This window comes from Trachemys scripta, chromosome 1 (genome assembly GCF_013100865.1).
Source record: "Trachemys scripta elegans isolate TJP31775 chromosome 1, CAS_Tse_1.0, whole genome shotgun sequence".
NCBI lineage: Eukaryota > Metazoa > Chordata > Testudines > Emydidae > Trachemys > Trachemys scripta.
Genome location: NC_048298.1, coordinates 89,963,806 through 89,983,648, shown reverse-complemented (window position 1 = coordinate 89,983,648; position 19,843 = coordinate 89,963,806). Strand labels below are relative to the sequence as shown.

General features: G+C 44.7%; 1 protein-coding gene across 14 annotated transcripts in view; it reads left to right on the top strand.

The window, feature by feature from the left end:
- Positions 1-19,843, top strand: part of TNRC6B (trinucleotide repeat containing adaptor 6B) — a 215,188-nt gene that overhangs the window by 181,361 nt on the left and 13,984 nt on the right. For 9 of the 14 annotated variants that reach the window (XM_034776008.1, XM_034775991.1, XM_034776044.1 and 6 more), the window contains 7 exons: positions 1,205-1,375; positions 9,433-9,558; positions 16,095-16,214; positions 16,787-16,897; positions 17,112-17,283; positions 18,683-18,820; positions 19,217-19,393. In XM_034776008.1, the coding sequence (XP_034631899.1) occupies positions 1,205-1,375; positions 9,433-9,558; positions 16,095-16,214; positions 16,787-16,897; positions 17,112-17,283; positions 18,683-18,820; positions 19,217-19,393 (1,015 nt within the window). The remainder of the gene's footprint in view (positions 1-1,204; positions 1,376-9,432; positions 9,559-16,094; positions 16,215-16,786; positions 16,898-17,111; positions 17,284-18,682; positions 18,821-19,216; positions 19,394-19,843) is intronic. The other 5 variants (XM_034776095.1, XM_034776065.1, XM_034776086.1 and 2 more) reach the window with 2 other exon arrangements.

The following is a 19,843-nucleotide window of genomic DNA, read 5'->3' as shown; positions in this document are numbered from 1 at the left end:
ACTGCATTCACATAAGGTCCCAATTTATATCTACTCCTTTGGGGGGTAATAAAAATTCAAAATCATGGAAGAGAATCTAATAATATATGAAATAAGATAAGATAGACTTGTATGTAGAGTGAACGAAAATGAAAAATTGAGATGGGTTAAAGATATGCATGAATATATTAGAGAAGTCCTGAGAGTAATAGGTACAGCTCTGAAGAAAGATTATTTCTGAATACTACTTCAGTCTTTAGCTGAGGAGGGAGAAGTCCATTTTGAACAGGTGCCAGCAAAGTTTAGCGAAGAGGGCATCATAATGGTTCTTGTTTCTGTTTGGCTATTGACTATACTCCTGCACTCTAAAACTAAATTTTAATGTAAATATACAGACAAAATCACAATTTCCCAAGACTTTTTCTTTCTGCTTTCATGTCTGCAAGTTATCTGAAGCATTCTTTCTAGATTAGACTACCCCATGTGCTGTGTTTGTCCATTTACTGTTGGCTTCCCTTCATCTGTTGTATGTTGCAGTAGCATCTCTTTCATATCTTTACCTGTTTTAAATGGGCACTGTCAACCTTTTTAGATTTCAGATATGAATTGCTTTAAATTATGATTTGGAGATGGTCCCCTGGATTCAAAATGTTTATTTTAAATGCAGTTCATTTGATTCAATAAAATTTAAAACAGGTAAAATATTGTTATATAAATGTTGTGGGCGTTCTCTGTCCAATAAACATTTTTTTTTAAAAGTGCTTATTTTTAAATTATTCCATTTTGGGGTAACAGGCCAAACACCAGCTTTATGAACTCCCTCTGCTGGTCTAATTAACGAACACCATTTGCAGAGGTGCATACTGTGGACACAAATTGGTGTGTGCAAACAGAAGTAAATAATAGGAACTCATTCTAACTGTATCTACTGCTTTAGTGGAAATAATCACTATCAGAGAAGGACAAAATTAGTAAAGAAAGAATTTTTCTATGCATCTAAGAGGTTTTTTAAAAATACCTTCACCTCTACAGAAGTTGTTGACATGGCTCCTTAACCAAAAATCTCCAAATGCCAGCAGTTAAACTGAGTCAGAAGTTTGCCCATGTAATTGCTATTACAAACTACCTTTGCTTATTCCTGATCACTCACAGTCCTTCTTTCTCTCCTTTTGCATTCTGTTGCTTCACTAACCAACTCCTGCTGATTGGCTAACTACTGCTTCAGCTGACTTTGCCTTTCTCCAATCAAGACGGGTGCCTTGGGGATGAGGCTCCCTGCTCTCCCTTCTCCCCTTCTCCCAGCTACAAGCTGTCTCCCTCTGGTTCCACACTACCCAACGTCAGCCTTGGGGCAATCGGCTCAGGGCTCAACCCCCAAAACTTCGCTGCTAGACAAGTAAGGAGGCCACCTTCTCAGATTTATTACTACGTGGCTGCAACGTAGGCTTAATTCTGGTCAGCTGGTTTTCTTACAAGATTTATTGATCACTGACTACACAGTATAATGTATATTAAGATAGGTTTCAGATATGCTAGCGTATCAAAAATCCACCTTCCTTCCTATTGTCCAGTATATATTTTGTTTGTTTTGTTGGCCTCTTATTGCCTGCAACACAAGATGATTCCTTCTAGACTTTCATTTTAAGAGTGGTTTGCTTCAAATTTGTCTTGGACTTTTTTTACCCAGGTTTTATACAGTGACTTATATGTGGAAATATGTTTAAAGGAGTTAAACTTATTTTTTTAAAAAGATCTGCAAGGATAGAAGGAGATTGATTCCTAGTTAGTAACTACACCTCTACCCCGGTATAACGCTGTCCTCGGGAGCCAAAAAATCTTACTGCGTTATAGGTTAAACCGCATTATATCAAACTTGCTTTGATCCGCCAGAGTGCGCAGCCCCGCCCCCCCAGAGCATTGCTTTACCGTGTTATATCCAAATTCGTGTTATATCGGGTCGCATTATATCGGGGTAGAGGTGTATGTATTATTAGTGAAGCTGGTCAGAAAATGGTAAATATTTTCCATGAACATTTTTGAAAAATGAAAAATATTCTTTAAAAAAAACCCAACACTGAATTTTTGTTCTTTGAGTGCTGGTCTCTGTGTGTATTCTACACATGGGTGCACATGTACTCCAGAGATTTGTAGCAAGTATCGTCCGTTGGTCCACAGCGCATAGTTGTTTTCCTCATTCTCCAAACTGAGGGCATAAAGGGTGGTGTGGCCCAACGCCTTTGCAGTTCCATTCATTCTTACTGTCAGATCATCTGAGTTGGAATTCTCTGTGTCCGCAGCTATGATTTTCCTATACTTAAGCACCTGTAAATACATATTGTAAATAGTTTTTAGTAAGTTTAGACTTAATGTTTTAGTATTTTATAATTAGTTTATTCTTCTTGTGCAGAAGGACTATGCCAAGAGTCCCAGGATTTAAAGAACTTTATCTCCTTCCCCCGTTCCTTCTCTATCAGCAATGAACACCAGAGCTGCATTTAGTGTCTTCGGAAAGCTCACATTGCCACCATGTGCAGCTTCTAGCGCTCCTTCCTTCTTCGAACTTGTCATGGTTGAGAGCTCCATCTGTGGAATCCCTCATGGAGTAGGCCATGAGGCCCTAGTCAGATCCAAGCTAGGGGGACCCCCCCCCCACAGTGGTCTCAGATTGCGAGCATTGCTCTTCTGGGTAGAAGGTCAGGAGTAGGCACCAAAACACTTAAGCCTAATAAACCCTTTCACAAGAGTAGGGACATGGCCATAGGCATAAGGACAGATCCCTGTCCGGATCTACCTTTAAGAAAAAGGATCCCTTCCTGTCTTGGTCAAAGTCGGGTGAGTCCTCGCATGTAGTTCCTAAGGAATTAGGTCCACAGAAACCTTCTGTCAAAGAAGGAAAGGCACGTAGGAAGAATGATCCATCTGTACTGATTCTGGCTCCATCCCACAGACCAAAAGATTGGCACCTGTTGCCCCATATGGGATCCTCTGAGTGAATGTGCCATATGAGCCTGATGCTCCATATGATCCTCCCTATACCCTCCTCCACAAGGGAAACATGCCCAGACGGAGGCCTTGGAGCTGACTTGGATATGGCTACCCAGGGGACTATTGATACCCTATTTCTTGCTCCCATCCCCTCAACCAGTTGACCCTTTCTACTGGCCATACTGTGCCCCATATAACAAATATCCTAGATTTGTTCAAGAATCCCACTGACCCTTTTCTCCCAGCTGATACCAACCAGCTCCTTTGGAGTTTGTGAAGTAAGAAGTCAAGCTGGATCTGCTGGTCCCAATGGATGTGTCATCCTCCTCACCTGATGAGGCCTCCTTCCTTCCCTGCCTGATGACCACAGGCAGTACCAGGAGCTGTTACAGAGGGTAACAGCCAAGCTCAAGATACCTCTTGAGGAGGTCCAGGACACAGAGCATGGTCCAATCAGACATCCTTCAACCTTCTGACCTTAATAAGGTGGCCCTCCCAGTCAACAAGGACATTTTGGAACCCTCCAGATCTGTGTGGCATGTCCCTGCCACCTGTGCCCCTACCCTTGTGGGCTGAAAAACAATATTCTGTGACAACTAAATGAGCAGTTTTTTATTTATCCACCCACAGCCCAACTCCTTAGTGATACAGGCAACTATAGAGAGGTTCAGGTCACAACACCCCAAGTCTACTCTAACTGACAAGGGCGCTAAATGCATTGACCTCTTGAGGAGGAAAGTATTTTCACCAGCTAGTCTCTAATTCAAAGTTGCTAGCTACCAGGCATTGTTAGGAGAGTATGATTTCCTAAATTATGCAAAATTCTGTAATTTAGATATAAACATCCTGAGAGAGACAGGATTCCATTCCAAGATCTCATTGATGAAGACAGGCTGGTGGCTAAGACTTCACTTCAAGCAGCAGTGGACTCAGCTGACACTCGGTCTAAAACCGTTACCACAGCTGTAGTCATGAGTCATGAACCGTGTCTGCACTCTTCGGGGTTCCCCAGGGAGGTTCAGAATACCTTTGAGAATTTTCCCTTTGAGTCTAATCTCTTCAGTGAGAATACTGACAAGTCACTACACTCTCTTAAGGACTCCAGGACAACTCTCCACTCCTGGGCATTTACACCCCAGCTCTGAAGAGGAAACACCACAAGCAAACCAATGGGCCCAAATATCTTCCCATCCCCCCAGCATTTTATCACCAGCACCCATATGAACCACCATGCAAAACAACAGAGGGTTCAAAGACTCAGATGCACCGCTTCCTCCACCTCTGACTGCTGCCCAGTCCTGCCCATCGTCCAAGGGTTTCTAGTGATCTGATGCTCAAGGACTGCATATTGATACTGATGCCATGCCACATTGTCCCCCCCCCCCCCCCAAAAAAAAAATCTTTTGTGGCTGCCTTACCTACGTCACACACAACTGGAAGGCAATAACAGACAAGTGGATGCTAGAGATCATTCACTCCAACTACCAGTTGAGTTGATCTCACCTCCCACCACAAAAACCCCCTTCTCAGGGACCACTTTCACGAGGAGATCCTTCATCAGGATGTGAACTCTCTTCTCCAAAAAGGGGTTATAGAGCAGATGCCACCTCCGCATTGAGGGGGGATTCTAGTTCCTATATTTCATAATTTCCAAGAAAAATTGAGGATAGGGACCAATTCTTGATGTATGCCAACTATACGCCTTTATGCACAATCCAAAAATAATTCCTCCCTGTAGGATAAGAGATGGTTTGTGGTCCTTGGTATGAAAGATGCTTGCTTTTAGGTAGATATTCACCAGTCCCACAGAAGATTTCTTCAGTTCATTGTTAGGACAAGAGAAATACCAATTCAGAGTACTTCCATTCAGGCTGATGATGGCACTCAGACCTTCACAAAAATCTTCTGTGTGGTGGCGGCCCAGATGAGACATGATGGCTACACTATCTTCCTGTATCTGCACGGCTGGCTGCTAATGGGCAGATCAAGCCAGAAGGTCCAATAAATAGTCTTATTCTTACTCCACTTTCTGACATTTCTGGAGGTCTGTGTAAACAAGCACTTTGACTCCCACAAGGACTATAGATTTCATAGGAGCAACCCTAGATATATCCTCAGAAAAAGCCAACCACCCTATAGACAAATTTCAGGTTACAAATAACTTTGATAAACCAAGTAACCCTCAGACCTTGCACCACAATCATGGTCTGCCTTTCCCTTCTAAGCCACATGGCTGCATACACGTACATAGTGCCATTTGCCAGACTCCACATTTGTTATTTGCAGGCCTGGCTTCAGTCTGTCTGCTCACCAGACAAGGACAACATGAATACCAGGTAACAATCCCACTGAAAGTCAGATCCTCTCTCAGTGGTGGACGAAACTGGACCAGGTGTGAGCAGGAGTCCCCTTTCTTCCACCCATCCTTGATGCGTCCCTCATAGGATGGGGAGCACATACGGACAGTCACACTGCAAAAGGCACGTGGTGCCCACGGGAGGCCAGAATGCATATCAATCTGCTGGAGATTAGAGCAGTTCACCTAACCTGCAACAAATACCTCTCCCTCACATGATCCTGCCACATCCAGATAATGCGTGACCACATGACGACTGTCTCTTTATATAAACAGGGTGAATAGAGACAATGAATTATGGAACTGGTGCATCAAGAACCACATCATACTCTTAGCAACCTACACGTCAGGTGTGCAGAATACTCTGCCAGACATTCTGAGCAAGCACTTTGCCATGGACCGTGAATGGGAAATATACAATTGTGTCATCACCAAAATCTTCACCCACTGAGCAATGTTATGTTGTGGCTTGTTCACCTCCCAAACAAACAAGAAATTCAGTCTCTACTGCTCCAGAGCAGCATTAGGCCGAGACTTCAGGCATGATCCCTTTCCGTTGTTCTGGGTGGACTATCTGAGGTACATCTTCTCTCCCAATGCTCAGCTACCTTAGGTTCTCTGCAAAATTCACCTTGACAGGCCAGGGTTATCCCTTATCACACCCAAATGATATAGCGACAAAGATTCCTGTGGCACCTTATAGACTAACACATGTATTGGAGCATAAGCTGCGTCTGACGAAGTGGGTATTCACCCATGAAAGCTTATGCTCCAATATGTCTATTGTTCTTTAAGGTGCCATAGGACTCTTTGTCGCTTTTTACAGATCCAGACTAACACAGCTACACCTCTGATACTTGACAACAAATGATATAGGCAGTTTTGGTTTCCAGACCTACTACAATGTCATCCCCTGTTCTCCCATCTCTATTTGACCTTTTCTGGGTCTGTTAACTAGGACCAGGGCAGGATCAGACATCCCAACCCAGAGCGTCTTCACTCACAGCCTAGCATTTAGATGGGCATGAGACCTAGAACGTTCATGTTCAGAGGCCATCTGAACTATCATCCGTCACAATGGAAAAACCTCCACTAGAAAATGCTATTTAGCTAAATGGAGGCATTTCTCTACCTGCTCACAACAGAATCAGTTATCGCCAGAATCAGTAGGTGTCCGTGTCATTTTAGACTATCTCCTGTCCCTACTGGCACATTAAAAGTCAGCAATCAATGCCTTTCATCCTCTGGTGGAAGGCTGCTCTATCTTTACTCACCCTACCATAATTTGATTCTTGAAAGGCCTCATTAGGACCTTCCTGCCAGCGATGAAACGCGCACCACAATGGGATCTCAACTTGGTACTATGATCTCTTATCAGACCACGTTTCAAACCAATGGCCACATGCGCCATGTCACACCTCTCCATGAAAATTACCTAATCGGAGTTGCCATCACACTTGGAACACTTGTGACAGAACCGTCATACATCATATTTTATAGAGAAAAAGCCTTCTTTCATCTCCACCAGATATTCATCCCCAAGATAATTTCAGAGTTCCATATGACCCAACCTATTCACTTACCAGTGTTCTTCCCTAAGCCTCATGTTTCCAATGAGGAAGAGAGGCCGCAGTCTCTCAGTATCAGACAGGTCATGGCCTTTTATCTGCAAAGAACAAAACCAATTAGGAAAACACAGAGACTATTTGTTTCTGTAGCAGAACGATCATGAGGACAAGCCTTATCAGCCCAGAGACTCACTGAGTGGATCTCTGGAAGCATCATTCTGTGTTATCAGCTAACACATATTCCTCCCCAGAACTTGGTGAGGGCCTGCTCTATGGGAGCACAGGCAACCTCAATGGCATTTCTTACCTGTACTGGACATTTGTAAGGCAGGTACCTGGATCTCCATCCACACCTTTACAAAGCATTACACCCTGGTTCAGGCTTCCTCAGCAGATGGACCTGTGGGGACAGCGGTGTTACAATCATCTATACCAGGGGTAGGCAACCTATGGCATGCGTGCCGAAGGCGGCATGCGAGCTGATTTTCAGTGGCACTCACATTGCCCGGGGACCTGGCCACCGGTCCAGGGGGCTCTGCATTTTAATTTAATTTTAAATGAAGCTTCTTAAACATTTTAAAAACCTTATTTACTTTACATACAACAATAGTTTATTTATATATTATAGACTTATAGAAAGAGACCTTCCAAAAACGTTAAAATGTATGACTTGCATGCGAAACTTTAAATCAGAGTGAATAAATGAGGACTCGGCACACCACTTCTGAAAGGTTGCCAACCCTTGATCTATACCAACTGCATCCTCACACCCTCCTCTTATTTGACTGCTGCTTACTAATCACCCACATATAAAATACGGCTAGGGACCAGCACTCGAAGAAGAAATGGAAGTTACTTACCTGTAACTGGTGGTTCTTCTAGTTGTATGATCCCTATCTGTATTCCACTACCCACCATCCTTTCCGTCTGCGTTGGATCCTATATGATTTGTGGTAAGGGAAGGAACTGGAGAGGCTTTGGTCTGTGCCTCATTTATGCCCTCAGTTCGGCACATGAGGGGAGCAACTATGCATCTGTGAACCAATGGTTATAATTTTTTTTTTTATTTTAAAAGGTTTGTTTGTTTTTTTCATTAAAACGAAAAGACCACACACATCACAGAAAAATTCAAAAGAAACTAATTTTCCATGACAATTTTCATGTAGGGGGAAAAAAGGCCATTTTTTGGTCAAAGTAACTTTTCAGATGAAAAATTTGACCAGCTTTAATTATTTTAAGGCAGTGGTGGACAGCTAAAGGCCTGTAGGTTATATAAGCAATAGACATACTTGTTTTAGTGACAACTGGTTCCTGATTCTTCAACCAACTCTGTCTCAGATCTTTCATAATGCAATCGCCAAGATGACTAAGTGACAAAATACTGCTTATCAACTTTTAAGTAGGAGAATGTTCTAGGACATACTATTTGTTTTCTCTGAGCCTCGCTTTCCATATTTGTAAAATGGGATACTCAACTTTAACCAACTGTGTAAAGCAGTGGTCACCAACTGCTGGTCGATCCTGGACCCTCTGCCAGTTGCTTGTGATCTCCGGCTGCTAAAAGTCTGGTGGCGCAGTGGGGCTAAGGCAGGGGCCGCAGAGACATGCCAGCCACTTCTGGGAGTGGAGTGGGACCAGGGCAGGCATGAAGCCTGCCTTATAGGGTGACCAGATGTCCTGATTTTATAGGGACAGTCCCGATTTTTGGGTCTTTTTCTTATATAGGCCCCTGTTACCCCCCACCCCCGTCCTGATTTTTCACTCTTGCTGTCTGGTCACCCTACTGCCTTAGCCCCATTACGCTGCTGCCTGGGAGCTGCCTGTGGTAACCACCTCCTGGCTGGATCCTGCACCCAAATTCCCTCCCAGATCCTGCACCCCTCCGCATCCCAACCCCCCCGACCCAGCCCTGAGCCCACACCCAAACTTCTTCCCAGAGCTTGTACCCCTCACACCCTCCCACACCCCAACACTCTGCCCCAGCCCAGAGCCCCCTCCTACACCCAACCTGCCTCCCAGAGCCCATGCCCCATACCTCCTCCTGCACCCCAACCTCCTGCCCCAGGCTCAGGCCTGAGCCCCCTCCCGTACCCTGAACCCTTCGACCCCAGCCCAGAGCCTGCACCCCCTCCCACACCTCAACCCTCTTCCCCGGGCCAGTGAATGAGGGTGGGAGAGAGTGAGTGACGGAGGGAAGGGGGAATGGAGTGACTGGGGCGGGGTAGATCCTAGGTTGATCTTAAATTCAAAAAGTGATCTTGTGCATAAAAAGGTTGGAGACCACTGGTGTATTGAGATCCTTGGATGAAAAGTACAATGTACATGTGGAGGAAGAGGTTGTATTTCAAAAACTTCAGTTTATAAAGAGCCTTGGGGGGGGATAAAGCGGATTGAGGTTGGTATCATCTGAATAATCAGGCGTGAGGGTATTCTCTGTAGTGAAATATTCTTGCGATACTCTTAATAAACAGCCAACAGCACACAGAAATCCATTAGTCTAAGGGATTAAATTTTTCCTGACTCACCATTATTTTAATTTTATAGGCTGGCAATCATGGTTTATTTGGAAACAGCACAGCACAATCGAGGGGCATGCACACACCAGTGCAGCCACTAAACCCTTCCCCCAATATCCGGGCACAAGTGCCTCCCCAGTTTCTTTCCCCCCAGGTAAGTAGTTTAACATTTCTGGTTTCTTACAAGGTATAAGGCTTACAGGATTTACAGTACATGTTTTAGGGCTTTTCACATGCATACTTTGTGTGGACCTCACATATTTTACTAGTGGAACCCTCAGATTTTGTTTGAAATTTTCTATCGTGATTTGGGATTTCAGTGCTTTGCAGACTGGAACCCTTCTTTCTTACATTCCAATGGGAGCTCAGTGTGAGAATGTTTACTGCCCTTTTTTTTAAATCTTCAATGTAAGCTCATAAGTCCTAAGTTCCATACTGATTCTTTGCAAGATGATTAAAAAAAAAATTGCTACTAGAGGGATGCACACTTCATAGTTGGTGCATGCAATAAGCTCAGCCTACACAAAGGCCTCCTTGCGTCCCTTCTCATCCCCTCTCTCCCAGAAGCTTCCTATTTGCCACCGTCTCATACTCCTCTATTTCAGGACTCCCTACAACTCTTCCCAGTTTCCCCCTTAGGGGGTTCTACGTGCCCCCATACCAGGGTTCCCCAGTCTTCCTCTTACCAAGTGTTCCATGTGTGCCCTCATCCTCTCCTTCCCCCCCATGTCAGGGGCTCTGTGTGCGCCCCACTTTCCCTCTTCCCCCATATCAGTCTCTGCCATTCTCTCCCCATGGCAGGGGTTCAGTGCAACCCTTACTACCCTTTTCCTGTGCATGCCAGGAGCTCTGTCTGTTTCCATTCCCACCTTCCCCTTACACTAAAGCCTCCCCCCAGTCGCCTCTCACTCAATGTTGTTTGCCCCCTTTCCCTCTTCCCCCATACCAGGTTCCTCCATTCTCCCCATGTCTGGGCTTGGTGCATGCTCCCATTCCTCCTATGCCACCCACCATCTTCCTAACTGATAAACAAGTCATTGAGGTCATGAATATGTTACAGTCTAGTGGGAAGATAAGCAGAGATGAGATATATTATAATGCTGGGAGGGATTAATGAGTGCCATTAATCAGTTTGAAGTATAATAGTTGCAGAAGTGCTTGAAACAGTGGCTGTACTAAAGTACTGGCAGGAGCTTCGTGTCTCTCTCCCACCACCTTCCCCTTTTTGCCCCTTTTGGTTTTCCAATTTTCCCCAAAATCAATAAGGTTCTGGCCACTGATACCTAGAACATTTCTAGAAATTTTGGAATTGATCAGATGTGGCATTCAAAAGTTCTCATTACATCCACACTCAGAAATGCCATTGGATCAAGTGTAGGGCCTTCTTAAGCTTGGCCAGTTAATTTGAGATACAAGATCAGCCAAACCTTTTTACCTAAGTATGAAAAATTTCTCTCTTCTTCAACCATGCTTGCTTTCCAGCCTCCTGAGTGTGTGGTTCAGTGAAGGACTGGACTTGAAGAAAACTGGGCAATTTACTCATAGCCCAGATTTCTCAGGGCTGAAGCTTACCAAACATGCACATCTCCTTTGTTCCCTTTGCTTTGGGCTCTGTTAAGGCTTTTTGGAAACTTTGAATGCTGTGGGGGAGATGGAGATCTTCCATAGATACGGAAGTGAACTCTTGGCACCAGGCACAAAGTTATTGGCTCTCATGCCAACCTCAACTCCTTTTCCTTCTTTTTTTTTCCTGCCAGGACATCTCTGGCTCTGTAGGAGTGGCAACGTCAAAACCTGCTGATGGCCACTCTATTTTAATGTGTCCATTGCTTGGGGGAGTCCCACGTCTCCCAGAAGTGCAAATTCTGCCTTTCCCTGAAGTCCAGAGCAAGAAAAAACAGGAGATTAAACTCACTGCTAATGATGGAACACTCCCTTTAGCCAGCTTCTGAGTCAGGTCAAGAAGGCTCCCCAATTACATCAGTCTCTGGACAGATCCAGTGCCCCTTCTACTTTGGTGCAAGCTTCCCTTAAGAAAGGGAAGACTTTGCAGGCTTCAAGGAAGCTTCCAGAAAAAAGAAGTGAGGACTCTCACCTTAACAAGCCAACTCCGAAAAAGTCCAGGTACCCGGCAAGTTCTACAGTCTCCAGAGTGTTGACCTCTCCACTCAGTACAATTGAATCGAAGGCCGCCTCCTTCAATACTGGTGGAGCCATAAAGTCCTGGAGCACGAAGGAGAGACACAGCTCCGATAGGGCCGTGGTACTTTCTACCAGCTTGGAGGAGAAGCATAGATATTTGCGACTAGTATTGTTGAGGTCAGCCCAGCCATTGGTACCCAGGCATGCAGCACCCTTGGCACCAAGCAAGCAGTGGTCCTCAGACATATTGACCTCTACTTCAGTATGCCCACCGTCAGCAGTACTGTCTGCTTTGGCGACTTTGGCCTCGGCTAACACATTGGTACCGATCCTGTCTTTGGTGTCATAGGAGTTCAGATGTACTGAAGACCTCTTGATAACAGATGAACTAGAGTCCCCACCCTTCACGTGTACTGAACATCTCTTGGTACCAAGACTCTGATCTCTGGACTAGAATCTTCTAGTACTGCAGGACTGTCCACCTTTTTCTGCGGGTGCTCCTCCTTTGGATGAGATGGAGGAGAATTAAAGAGAGTTCCAGTTGGTCTCTTCTGTTTCTGTTTGGGGTTCTCTTAAGGAACCCATTCTCTGAAAGTCATAGGGAACATCAGGTTCAATATCAAAAGTGGTGGAACCAACCCTGCATGCTACCTCCACTTCTGTATGGGCCCCCTTAATGGCCACACTGGGACTCCTGGGCTACCTATTGATAGCAATTTGCCAGACCACTGGTACTGTCTCATTCGTAGGCCAGAGTTGTACAGTCCTCTCCTCCCCAACTGGCCCTCCCATAGGAGGAGACATTAGAGGAGCAGGAAGGTAGGGCGGATAAAGAGGCCACCCCCATACACATATTTCATCCTCATCTCTGGACGAGGCGGTTATGCCTCTACCACCATCCATGGCCTTAGATGCTGCGGTGACACTGGTGCCAGGTCCATCTCCATGGCGGTTGTCATGCTCAGGGAATCATGGCTCCATCTTCCAGTGTTTCCAAGAGAAGTACAGAACACTGTGGATGACCTCCCCTTCGATGGTGGTAAACTGTTCTCGGTAGGTCAAAGACTACCCAGAGATCACATCTTATTCAATATTCCAAGTTCCATAAATCCACCATGCCCCTCGGAAAGAGAGCGAGATTTCACAGAAAGAGGGCTGCCCGCCTGCTCTCCATGACCACCCAGCTATCTTCAAGGCAATGGTTTTGATGGGTTGGTCAAGGGTTCGAATCTTCCCTCACCTCTGGATTTACACCTGTGCCCATTAACCCATCTCTTCCACCCCCACTCCCCATTGGAGACCTCCTTGCCTGTTGCCAACATGCTTGGAGGCAGATCGGTACAGACAAGTAAGTCATAACATTGGGTTATACCATCCATTTTACGTCACACTCTCTTTTCCAGGCCTCTTCCCCATGCCTTTTCAGGGACTCCTCACGAGCTTTTATTGAGACAAGAAGTGAACTCTGTCCTTCAATTAGGAGCAATAGACCTGGTTCCTCCTCCTCCTCCTCACAAGGGCAAGGGATTTTACCTGAAGAATTTCCTTGTCCCAAAGAAAGATGGAGGGTTGAGACTGATCTTAGATCCAAGGCTTCTAAACAAGTTCATAAAGTCACAAGATGCCTATTTCCATAGAACTACTTCTGTCATACAGAAAATACCTACACTTCACTATAGGCCACGATCATTTCCAATACTGATTCTTCCCTTTGATCTTTCCTTGGCCCCAGCAGTGTTCTCAAAAGTCCTGGCAGTAGTGGCTGCTTACCTCTGACAAGAAGCGATCCTAGTCTTCCTGTACCTCAATATCTAGCTACTCAAGGGCCATTCCTATAAAACAGTGCTATCGTCCTCTTAAATGACCCTTGCTCTCTTCCAGGAGTTGGGTCTGCAGCAGAATGTAAAAAGGTTCACATTAGCTCCTGTACAGAAGATTCAGTTTATAGAGGCATATTTGGACTTGCTGGCTGCCTACCTTCCCTGAACCTTGTCAGGTCTGGTACAGGCAGTTCAGGGGAACCAAAATAAGGAACTGTCTTCAGCTCCAGGAACATATGGCAGCTTCCACCATTGTGACCAATCACACAAGGCTACATCTCTGCTGCTTTCAGGGTTGGCTCAGAATGACCTATTCTTCAGTCAGAACAACTTGGACAGACAGGTGACAGTTCTACAAGCGAGGTACTCCTTAGACTGGTGGAAGGATCAGCACAGTGTCTGAGAAGGTATTCCTTTCTGTCGACTAACTCCACCAGTGGCTTTAACAACAGGTGCAATCACTGTTGGAATGGGGAAACCACCTCAGTACCCTCATGACTCAGGGCAGATGGACAACCCAAGAAACAAGTCTCCACATCAGCCTGTGGAAGTCAATCAGGGTCATGATGGACAATGTATCCTGCATGTTCTATATCAACAAGCAGGGAGGAGCAAGATTTCCCTCCCTGTGCGCTGAAGCCATGAAACCATGGAATTAGTGCATAGCTTGTAAGATCCAAATTTCAGTGCTCTTCCTCCCAGGTATTCAGAACACCACACCTGATGTCCTCAGCAGACACTTCTCAGAGGATTGCAAATGGGAGCTAGACACTCAGATTCTCCACAGCATATTCCTGAAAAGGGCAACTGCCAAAGGTATATCTCTTTGCCATCTCCAGGAACAGGAAGTGCCCTCTTTTTAGCTCAAGAGGCAGTCTAGGCCACAACTCCTTGGGAGATGTCTGTCTTCTATCTTGGAAAAGGGTTTTGTACTATGCGTTTCCTCTAATGGTGCTGATACAGAGGGTGATGATGATGAACAAGCTTGACAGGACAGAGCCAGAGTTATCTTTATGGTGCCAAACTGGCCAAGACAAGCTTGGTACCATTACTTGCTTCACCTGTGTCCAGACGTCATTCGAGCTCCTGACCATTCCTCATCTCCTGTCACAGGATGAGTGTTTTGTGCTTCATCCCATCCTAGCGGTTCTGCGCCTCAGGACATGGCTCCTCAATGATTCATGGGACTAGATTCCTCCTGCCCTGTGGAAGTACCACAGGTGTTACTGAATAGCAGAAAAAGATCAACCCACATTACTTAACCTGCAGAAATGGAAGAGATTCTTCCATTGGTATTGTCATTGCTGTCTCCTGCTTGATTCGGTGCCACTTTCAATCATCCTGGATTCCCTGTTGGATCTAAAAAAAATCGGGGTTATCAGTTAGTTCAATTAAGATCCATTTGGCCTCAATATCAGGCTTTCATTCTCTGGTAGGATTCCCTATATTTGCTCATCTGGTATTGTCTAGGTTTATTAAGGGTTTGGGGAATATCTGTTCACAGATTAGGAACCCTACCCCAACCTGGTACCTCAACCTGCTACTCAGTTACCTTATGAGACCTCCATTCAAACCAATGGCAGCCTGTTCTCTGTTGCATTTATTTATGAAGACAGCCTTTTTAGTAGCCATCACGTCAACCCCTTAGGGTTGGAAAGATTGGAGCCTTGATGGAAAATTCTCCTCCCTACCCTCCCCCACCGCACCTTCACAATATTCTTTAAGGACAAGGTTTCTTTACATCCACACCCTAAATTCTTAGCTAAGGATCTGTCAGAGTTCCGTGTTAATCAATCCATTCATCTACAAGTGTTTTTCCTAAAGCCTCGTAGTTCTCTCTTGGAATCCATACAGAGTTCTCTCCATACTGAGAGAATGGAATCCATACAGAGTTCTTTCCTGGAATCCTATTCCTATCCTGTTGGATGTTAGGTAGGACCCAGCAATTTAGGAAGTTACTTAGGCTCTTCATTTCCTTCACAGATAGATCCAAGGGGTCCTAGATCTCTACTCGGAGCTACTGAGATGGATATCTGGATGTATTATCACATGTTATGATGCTGTGAGCGTTAATTCCTCCTCCCCCTCCCCTCCGCCAAAGGGAGATAGCACATTCAACCAGATCAGAGGCAACATCTATGGCATTACTGAAGAATGTATCAGTATCTGAAATATGCAGGGCTGCTACATGGTTTCAGTGCATATATACTAAAAGAAGAGGTTACTCACTTTGGGCAGTAACTGTGGTTCTTCAAGATGTTTGTCTCTATGGGTGCTCCACTACTGGCTGCCTTCCCCCTGCTTCAGACTGTTCTTTAGGAGACGTTTGCTTGAAGAAGGAACTGAGGGCGGTTTGCCTGCAAATGCCGATGTAGCCTTGGTATCCAGCATGCGCAGGCATAGGGTGCATGCGCAGGCCCAAAGGCCACTGTTAACTGAAAATCTCTGATCAAGGGCTCGAGAGGCACATGCGTATCTGAAGTAGAGCAACCATCGGGATTCACATCTCAAAGAACTGCAGTAACCTCTTCATTTATGGATGTGTAAGGTGCCAGTTAAAATGAAATCTAGTGGCTTTCCTAAAATATCATGCAAACTTGAGTATATGCCATACTTGACCCTTTTCACAAATACCTCCTCCCCAACTTTCTTTATCATAACAATGCGTTTTTGTTGAGCCATTTTGTATATGTTGAACCTTTAGCTGTTTGAATTGATTTCTGCACAGGTTTCTGCCTCCGTGCTCAAGCAGTTTCCCAACGGTGGCTTGAACCCAGGTCTTTTCAATATATCTCCTCAACAGATTGCTATGCTGAGTCAGCTTCCAAATATTCCTCAGTTTCAACTAGTAAGTACCTGGTCCTCTTGCACTGATAGATTGGGTTTCCTACAATCCTGGTCCTGTCTACAAACTCTGCTAAGACAGAAGTGGAACAAACCTAAAGAGAAAACAAGACTTGTTCTGCTGATTTTTGCATTATTTGTGTACAAGCACCCCTGCTCTTTTGTACAGGAAAACACATGGTTGTTAGGGGTCAACACAATCTAAACTTATCTGTGTAGTTAGAAGTTGGATCTCTATTTTTTGTTATAGTCAGTCGGTAATTAATCTTAGCAACAACTTTGTGGTGGGAAGCAATTGTGGACTGATATTTCAGTGATTTTGTTATTCGGGCTTGTATTTTTAATGACTTGAATAAAGCAGCTACTGGGAATACTGTTTCTAATTTCATTAGGTGTAACAGGAAAGCCAGATCATATTCTTCTAATTCTTTCATGGTGATTTTATTTTCTTGTGAAAAGCGAGGAACTGTTTGTCCTTACCAAAAGCTATTAATAAAGCATTTTCCAGTGATCAGTTCCACCAAGAATTTTTCCCCAAATGAGCCCATATCTTTTTCTTCTCCACTTGTGTTGTAGGCATGTCAGCTTCTTCTTCAGCAGCAGCAGCAGCAGCAGCAGCAGCAGCAACAGCTGTTACAGAACCAGAGAAAGATTTCTCAAGCTGTACGACAGCAGCAAGAGCAACAGGTATGGCACTCTTAGTTCTGTCAAAGGCATGTGGGGTGCAGGGTGTTTGAGGAAACTTGTCTGTCTACAACAAAGACCATGCCATACTCCTTTCATCACTAGGTATCAGTTAAGCTTCCTTTCACTCTCTCAGAACTAACCACTACTGCATGATTACCCAAGCAGCCAGTTTTAGTTGAGAGTAAATTCACTTATTTGTTTCCTTTGTTTACAGCTTGCTCGTATGGTGAGTGCCCTCCAGCAGCAGCAAAGGCAGCCTGGCATGAAGCATTCTCCATCCCATCCAGTTGGGCCTAAGTCACATTTAGACAGCATGGTACCCAATGCTCTGAATGTGGGTCTCTCAGATATACAGACCAAAGGGCAAATACCTGGATATGGTTCTGGTGAGTACTGCTATGAGCTGGGGTTATTCGTTGTGTTGCCAGTAGTATTACTCTATTAGTTTGACCTGTGATCCACCAGGAGTGCACTAATTCTTTGGTACTATAATTTCTGTATAGGCATTGGATTTAGGGTTTGTGTCACAATGTCAGCTCCATTGCTAAAACTGCATTGTCTTGCAAGTCTTCTAGGTTTGGCTTTTTTCCATACAGAGTGCAGCCCAATGGCATCCTGACTTACCAAGCTTATTTTAAGGCTGGCTGGTAGAGCAGCATTATGTAAAAGATAGGCTCTGCCCCCAAAGAACTTAACAGTCTAAATAGATTGGGAGAGGAAACAGAGGCACAGAGAAGTGCAGTGATTTATGAAAGGTCAGGTGGAGCAGGTGGTAGAATTGGGAATAAAACCCTAGTTTGATTCTTAGTACAGTAGCTTATCCACTAGATCACATTGCCTCTCAATTACTTTTTTTATAGACTTCCCCTTCAGTGCAAATAGATGTTATCCCTTCTCCTCCCCACAACCTCCACTCTCTACACACACACACATTCTGTGTTAAAATAGGGACTGAAGCTGTGAAGATGCAAAGACATTTATCACTTGATTTAAAAAAAAAAAAAAGTCAGGAAAACTTGGGACCTATTGGAAAAGTGAATTGGACTCAAGTTGCTGAAAGCTGGACACTTGTAGCCAAGGCTTTGGAGCGGAGCCCGGAGCTGGAGCGCAGAGCAATAGGTTTGTGCCCGGAGACGGAGCGGAGCAATTGAAAAATTTGGTTGCTCCAAATCCCTGCTTGTAGCAACAGAATATAGTAATATCTTTAGGAACTGGTGATAGGAAAAGGAGGACAGACAAAAGGTAGTGGACCATTGTATGTTGTACAATGGTCAATCTGCCTTTTTGAAAACAATATAGCATTATTATTATTATTATTATTTTTAATCTTAAAAATATAGCTGAACTATTCTGTTTTAGTTTATCAGCAGCACCTAGAGGTAATTAGTCCGTTAGTTCATTCATCACCATGTTTCACTACCTTCGCAGCCTTCTTTAGTCATTCTAGTTTAATTCAGTCTAGCCACAGACTTATGCTAAGATACAGTGAATATACTTGCATCCGTGTAGAACATGGCTTTTCTGAATATCAGACCTGATAGCATGGTAACACCGGAGAATCTGCTTGGCAGCTGGTAAGTTTAGTGGGAATGGCACAATGATGTGTCCTGCACAGATGTGGGGTTGGGAGTCAGATGAATTGCTTTCATACCACCTGAAGTGTAGCTGTGCAAAGGGATTTCAGTTACTACCATTGCATTTAATTTATCTTTATGATCACAAGTATCCATTTGGAAGGCGATTCAAACAAAAAGAGAGAAAATGGTATTGTTTTCTGTTTCACAGGCTTTGGTTCAAGTGGCATGGATTATGGCATGGTGGGAGGGAAAGAAGCTGGATCAGAATCTCGCTTTAAACAGTGGACTTCTATGATGGAAGGGCTGCCCTCCGTAGCTTCACAAGATGCCAATATGCACAAAAATGGTGAGAGAGATTTGAGGTTATACCGCCTGAAATAGGAACATTTTTATACCATCACTTTTCACCCCAGATGAAAGATATTGATGAAGAAATCTTCATTCCAGTTGTATTCTCTTTGACAGGTTTTTGAACACATTTTCCTCTGCTAGTTTTTTGTTTTGTTTTTTTTGTTTTGTTTTGTTTTAAATCCATCAACTTTATCAGCTGCTGATAGGTAACATTTACTCCCCACACATCAATAGTTCTGAAACTACGGTGAAACTGGTATGATGTGCTTTAACTTAACTAATATCTTACTCCTTCTGTGGTGGTTTTAAATTCTCTTGGTTCCAGTTTTCTTGCCCCTTCCCAAACTCCTATATTTCCTCCATGTAAATATATCTTTCTCCCACTTCTCAGGCGCAATAGTGCCCCCTGGAAAAGCCCGTGGAGGATCGCCCTACAACCAATTTGACATAATCCCAGGCGACCCGCTGGGTGGCCATGCAGGCCCTGCTGGCGATAGTTGGTTACCTGCCAAATCTCCACCAACGAACAAGATCGGAAGCAAATCCAGCAATGCTAGCTGGCCTCCAGGTATTGCACAGGGAAGGATGTCACTCAACTCTTACAGTAAACATGACGAGCATTTCTCTTCAGTCTGCTTTTTTAACTATCTCAAGAGAGTTATTTTTTGGGCCTCTCTACCCACTCAATTAAATCTGTTGTCTTTGAATATTAAATAGGACTTGAAATGTTAAACCAGGGGTCGGCAACCTTTGGCACACGGCTCACCAGGATAAGCACGCTGGCGGGCTGGGCCAGTTTGTTTACCCTGCCGCGTCTGCAGGTTCGGCCGATCGCGGCTCCCACTGGCCACGGTTCACCGCTCCAGGCCAATGGGGGCGGCGGGAAACAGCGGCCAGCACATCCCTCAGCCCGCGCCGCTTCCCGCCGCCCCCATTGGCCTGGAGCAGTGAACCGTGGCCAGTGGAAGCCGCGATCGGCCGAACCTGCGGACGTGACAGGTAAACAAACCGGCCTGGC